The sequence below is a fragment of the Octopus bimaculoides genome, chromosome 19 (genome assembly GCF_001194135.2).
Source record: "Octopus bimaculoides isolate UCB-OBI-ISO-001 chromosome 19, ASM119413v2, whole genome shotgun sequence".
NCBI lineage: Eukaryota > Metazoa > Mollusca > Cephalopoda > Octopoda > Octopodidae > Octopus > Octopus bimaculoides.
In genome coordinates this window covers 2,445,545-2,452,252 of record NC_068999.1, presented here as the reverse complement: position 1 = coordinate 2,452,252, position 6,708 = coordinate 2,445,545, and the positions used below count along the sequence as shown (strand labels likewise).

At 35.5% G+C, this 6,708-nt stretch overlaps 1 protein-coding gene across 1 annotated transcript in view; it reads left to right on the top strand.

Annotated features, from left to right (window-relative positions):
- The window catches only part of LOC106880391 (RNA 3'-terminal phosphate cyclase), a 12,175-nt gene extending 5,473 nt beyond the window's left edge, over window positions 1–6,702 (top strand). Inside the window, exons 5-11 of the mRNA XM_014930303.2 lie at window positions 269–327; window positions 1,000–1,141; window positions 2,414–2,529; window positions 3,347–3,405; window positions 3,914–4,008; window positions 5,062–5,166; window positions 5,823–6,702. Of these exons, the coding sequence (XP_014785789.1) occupies window positions 269–327; window positions 1,000–1,141; window positions 2,414–2,529; window positions 3,347–3,405; window positions 3,914–4,008; window positions 5,062–5,166; window positions 5,823–5,906 (660 nt within the window). The 3' untranslated portion in view covers window positions 5,907–6,702. The remainder of the gene's footprint in view (window positions 1–268; window positions 328–999; window positions 1,142–2,413; window positions 2,530–3,346; window positions 3,406–3,913; window positions 4,009–5,061; window positions 5,167–5,822) is intronic.
- The last annotated feature ends 6 nt before the right edge of the window (window positions 6,703–6,708 follow it).

Genomic DNA, 6,708 nt, shown 5'->3' with positions numbered 1-6,708 from the left:
TATATATACATACATACATATATATGTAAAATAGTGTACATTTAAACACAAGAGAAACTGCCTTCAACAAGCAGTTTTACATGCTAGAAGAAATAGTCAAAACGACATTTAAGAGCAATTTTGAAGAGAATGAAAAATAAAAACTTTCACCTTGTTATTTTATTACGGTCATACCTAGGTTTCAAATGTTTTTTAGCAAATAAAATAATTTGCTAGACGAAATTCTCATCAGTGCTGTTAGTTGAAAAGTCTCTTGTTTTGTTTACAGGTGTTTAAACCAATTGCTGCAAAATTTGGTTTATATTTTGACTGTGATATTGAACGAAGGTAATGCTATTTACTTATTCACTGTTTATTTTTTTCCTATTCTTTTCTTTTCTTTTTTTCCATCACATGGATACTGGCTCAGCCACAAGGATCCATGTGATGTGAGACAAAGAAGAACAATTTTAAAATTAAATACCAATAATATACTGGAAGTCAATCCAATCAACTGTATTATTTCCTTGTGTTCACTCAACACAAGAATATACATATCATCATCATCATCATCGTTTAACGTCCGCTTTCCATGCTAGCATGGGTTGGATGATTTGACTGAGGATTATCAAACCAGATGGCTGCACCAGGCTCCAATCTGATCTGGCAGAGTTTCTACAGTTTAAAAAGGCAGCGAGCTGGCAGAAATGTTAGCACGCCGGACGAAATGCTTAGCGGTATTTCGTCTGTCTTTATGTTCTGAGTTCAAATTCCGCTGAGGTCAACTTTGCCTTTCATCCTTTCGGGGTTGATAAATTAAGTACCAGTTGCATGCTGGGGTCGGTCTTATCGACTGGCCCCCTCCCCACAAATTTCAGGCCTTGTACCTAGAAAAGAAAAGAGTTCAAAAAGGTCAGCTCTCAGGAGGCTGAGATGGAAATGAGGTTTCTCAGTTCCTGCTTTTCTTCCTACTTTTTGTATGTCTTCTTTATTGTTTCTTGCTCTCACTCAATTTTTCAGGGGTTATTATCCTAAAGGTGGTGGTGAGGTGTACGTGAGATCAGAACCTGTGAAATACCTGAAACCTGTCACTTTGACTGATGTCGGACACGTCACTAGTATCTACGGACGCTCTTTTGTATCCGGGCAACTTCCTCCTAAAGTAAAGTATATCTTCTTTTGTTTTAAAGCATGCACTGGTGTGTGTGTATGTGTGTATCTATATCAAAACAGACTCTCTATTAAAATGTGCTTACCTATGTGTACATGTGTTATGTATGTCAGTAAGGTAACCAGTTGACTGAGTCTTTAGAGAGTTGGATATGTTACTTTGTGTTTTGGCTCTCTTACACTCTGAGTTCAAATCCAGGTGAGGCCTATTTCACCTGTCATCCTTTTGGGATTTGATAAATGAAGTTCCAGTACTCCAATCCAGTATTAGAGTTGATTCTTCTCTCTCTTTCTGCCCAAGACACACCATGTAATGTAAAAGTTAGTTAAAAGAGTTAACAAGGAGCTCAATTCCTATATTGAGGTGTACAAAGAGATGATCAATTATAAACAACAAACAACTTTGGACAAGTTCTTCACCCCTCAAGCTGATGTTCATGATAATAAATTATAAGATACAAAATATTGTTCCTCATCCTCCTAGTAATGTTCATTCCACCATCACCCCTCACACAGTAGTCAACATCTTTTGTGGTAAGATCATACTCCTACGAGATTTCTGTTTTTCGAAAAAGCCTGTAGAAACACATTCTCACTTGATAATATGATGATCAAGAGAAAAATTAAGTTTGCATTACGGAATTTCATGTTACGCCCATATTTTCAGGAATGCATTACTTCCATATAGCAAGGGATTCCTCTGTGTGCGTGTGTGTGTATGTATGTATGTGTATATATATATATATATATGTATATATATATATATATATATATGTATGTGTGTCATATATATATATATATATATATATATATATATATATATGTATGTGTGTCATATATATATATATATATATGTATATATATATATATGTATGTGTGTCATATATATATATATATATGTATATATATATATATATATGTATGTGTGTCATATATATATATGTATATATATAGATATGTATGTGTGTCATATATATATATATATATATGTATATATATATATATATATGTATGTGTGTCATATATATATATATATATGTATATATATATGTATGTGTGTCTTATATATATATGTTTGTGTGTACATATATATATCTACACAGACACATTAACTGTGTGGCCAAATTCAAGATCCATTTGCAACTAGTCTTAGTGTACCGACCACTAATGCCATTAAAATAGGCATGAACGCCACACACTCCCTTCTAGTTTCTCTCTTTTTAAATGAATAGTCACTTTATTCTCTTTATTCTTTTTGATACAGGTTGCTAGGTTAATGGCTGATACAGCAAAGGCCACCCTGAAGCAGAAGATGAACAATATCCCCATTAAAATGGATGTTGTGAAGGAACCAAACCCAAACACAGCTTCTGGAATCATGTATGTTAGTGTTGGAGTATTGTGTAAATATGTGAACCGTCATCATCACCATCATCACCACTACCGTCATCATCACCGTCATCATCACCATCATCACCACTACCATCATCATCACCATCACTATTATCATTACGTACCATCTCTGCTATCATCCTGGCCATTCACCATCATCATCAATAATTTGTTCTTTTGTTTCAGTCATTTGACTGCGGCCATGCTGGAGCACCACCTTTAGTCAAACAAATCGACCCTAGGACTTATTCTATCGGGCTCTTTTGCCGAATGGCTAAGTTACGGGGACGTAAACACACCAACATCGGTTGTCATGCAATGATGTGGGGACAAACACAGACACAAACATTTACACACACACATGTATATATATATATATATATATATATATGATGGGCTTCTTTCAGTTTCCGTCTGCCAAATCCACTCACAAGGCTTTGGTCGGCCCGAGGGTATAGTGGAAGACACTTGCCCAAGGTGCCACAGTGGGACTGAACCTGGAACCATGTGGTTGGGAAGCAAGCTACTTATTCTTGTTAAGGCAACGAGCAAGCAGAGTCGTTAGGATGCTGGACGAAATGCTAAGCGGTGTTTCGTCCATCTTTACATTCTGAGTTCAAATTCCCCCAAGATCAACTTTGCTGTTCATTGTTTTGGGGTCGATAAATTAAGTACCAGTGAAACACTGGGGTCAGTGTAATCAATTCATCCCCTCCCCTAAAATGGCTGTCCTTGTGGCAAAATTTGAAACCATTACTATCATCATCATCATCACCATCATTATTACTATTATTTCTATTTATAGTTTGGTGGCTGAAACTACTACTGGATGTCTTTTAGCTGGCTCAGGACTTGGCAAAAGAGGTTTGTTTTCTTATTTTGTATTTTCTTTTTTCCCTTTATTGTTTTATTGTTGGTAGTCTGGGCTGAAACCAATAAAAGAAATGGACATTTGGAGGACAGTAACCGAGTCAATGCCAAGGGTTCTCTTTAGTTCCATCAGACAACCTCTCTTGAGTTGGTGGCATTATATATATATGGATATATATATACACAAAGTATGGGGGTTTAGTTCGTAGGTGATCTAAACAATTAAGTATGCTAGGTAAGTGCTGTAACAGATTACTAAGGCTCCAAGAGTGAAAAAGATAATTAAAAAAATAGACTTGGAAGAAAAATTTCAGAGAAATATTTGGCAAAATACTGTGTTTGAGAAGACATGCCAAGCTAACAAATTGTGGAGAGTAGGAGATGACTGACTGTGTGATGCAGCAGAAGAGTAATGAGGATGGACATGAGAAGAACAAGAGAGAGAGAGATTAAATGTCTAATTAATATTTTATATTTATGTGCTTTTTTTTATGTTTTAAAGGACGTTCTGCAGAGGATGTGGGTTACCAGGCTGCTTCCAGTCTTTTAGACAATATTTTCCACGGTGGTTGTGTTGATGACTATCTACAAGATCAGGTACCATTTTTGTAATGTTTCTATTTCATACATACAAAACAGCATGGACACTAACGATGTAAAATATATCTCAAAAGCTATTTACAATTAGTGAATTAGGATTCCTCTAATTGTTCTTGTGTTAGAAAACCTCCTTTACTACATTTGTGAGTGAAGGTCCCCTCTGCTGTGCTCTAGTAAGGACTCCACTGCATTTTGGTGAGTGAGGACTCCTTCATTTGTGCTCATGTGAGAAAAAGAACCTCCTCAGCTGTGCTTTGGTGAGTGAGGACCTCTCTGCTGTGCTTTGGTGAGTGAGGACCTCTCTGCTGTACTTTGGTGAGTGAGGACCTCTCTGCTGTCTTCATTATGCTACAGTTAAGTTAAATCCCAGTACATTCTGATGAAGTCTCCACTGCATTCAAACACCCTGTGGTTTTATTTGACTGGAATCCTGGTACATTCTTCAATTACCCAATCAAATAAGTTTTATATTTAATCTTTCACATAAAGAGACTCTTTTTTTAATCCATAAAAAGAAAATATAGAAAAGGTAGAGATTTCTTTGGTACAATAATTCTTACATTTTTATGTTTCTTAAACACAAAAGTGGATTAAGATACATGTGTTGTTTCTGTTTCGTGGACTTTCATGAACAGATGGAATACGTATGGCCAGTGGTTAGGATGTTTCCTTCACAATCACAAGATCATGGTTTCAATTCTTGGACCAGGTGATGCAGTGTTTTTGAGTAAAACACTGCATTTCATGCTGCTCCAGTTCACTCGTCTGTAAATGAGTGACCCTGCAACACACTGACATCCCATTCAAGGGTGTATTGTGATCTTGGTCACTTATATCCCATGGGAACCAAGTAACTAATCCCTATGAGTCCTAGGACTCAAGACAGCAATGTCCAGGGTAAATATAGGAAGAGATTCTTCAGCTAACATTGATAAGTCTTTAAGATTTTTAATGTTTTTCTTTTTTTTTTACCTTAAATAGAAATTCTTTATTCCATATTTTGTTCCTAAAATAACTTCAATATTAACTTAATGGTTCTCTTTTTTGCAGTTAATTATTCTGATGGCTTTGGCTAAAGGCAAATCTAGTATTCGATGTGGCCCTCTCACTCTCCATACTGAAACAGCTATTCATGTTGCTAAACAACTTACTCAGGTATGTTAAAAGGGAAGCTTAACACTTTTGTCTAAATTACCACCAACCAAAGGAACAAACAAATGCTTGTCTCAGCTTCTTTAGCCTTGTCTGAATTAGAAATCTTTCTGAAGATTAGACGGCTGTCTATAGTAGATAGGTTTTACACCATTTGATCTCTAGACTGCAACACATTTAAGCATTCAGCAGTCCTGTAGTATTACTGTTGTTTAAAATTGTATGGTACCTAGGTGTATAAGGTATAGACACATTACAGTGTAGTACCTACTTACACTATCAATGGCACTGTACACTACCACACTGTGGTACCCACCTATAGCTGGAAGGGCTGGACTGTTGAAAATTGTTTTGATCAAGGACACAGTACAGTGAATTTTGCCATCCTGTGGGACCTACATACAGTTAGATAGACAGGACTGTTGATAGCTACTTGTATTAGTTATGAATACAGAATGGTGAACTACATGGTCATTATGTGGGCACCACTGAAGGCCTGGTTGTCTCTGTGTTATTCTGGCTGTCATTGCAAAGGCATCAGTGACTCTACCATGCTGTAGTAACCATGCAGAACACATCAAAAGACACTACACAAAATAACACTAAAAGGTATTCAAATGATGTATGCTTTTTTCCTTAATGTTTTTTTATTATTGCAGGCCAAGTTTGATGTGGTAAACCTTTCTCAGACCCAGACAATCATCGAGTGTGAAGGAATTGGTTTAGAGAATGCTGTGATGTGATTTGATATCACTTTCTTTCTTTCTTTCTCTCTCTCTCTCTCTACTCCTTAAATACATGTATTTATGTACATACAAACATGCATATGTGTATAATGTATCCATATATGTGTGCATGTATGTAAGTATTTTTTTATATATACATATAAAGGAAGCAATCCAGCTTTTAGAAAACAAATAGACATCAAAGGTGTTTAATGGTGCACTTTACTATGTATATGTATACATTTGTATGTACATTGTGTGTGTGTGTGTGTGGGTGTATGTGTAGATATGTGTTTGTGCTAACTAACAAATGAAAGAAAAAATACTCAATACTGAAAATAGAGTATAAATAATTTAATTTGGTCAACTGAAACCAATCTCACTGTGGCAACAAGTTTCCACAAATGTGGGCTGCACTGACAGAAAAAACAGATACAGCATTTGTGAAAACATAGTTTCATGAAGTTTGGTTTTGTTTGACTAAATTCAATTTCATTATATATATATATATATATATACACATATGTAAATATTGAATGATGAGAATAAGTTCAACACCACATTAGTGGATAGAATTTCTTTATTTGTGTATTAAGGCTACCATTGGTTTCATGTTAAGAAAAAATATCTTAATATCTTAGCCATTTTGCAAGCCAATCACATGGAGGGATGGTGTTTTCATCCAAAATGGAAATGAACACCATTCCACCATGTGATTGGCTTGAAAAATTGCTAAGATATTAAGATATTTTTTCTTAACATGAAACCAATGATAGCCTTTATATCTATCTATCTATCTCTCTCTATACATATATATATA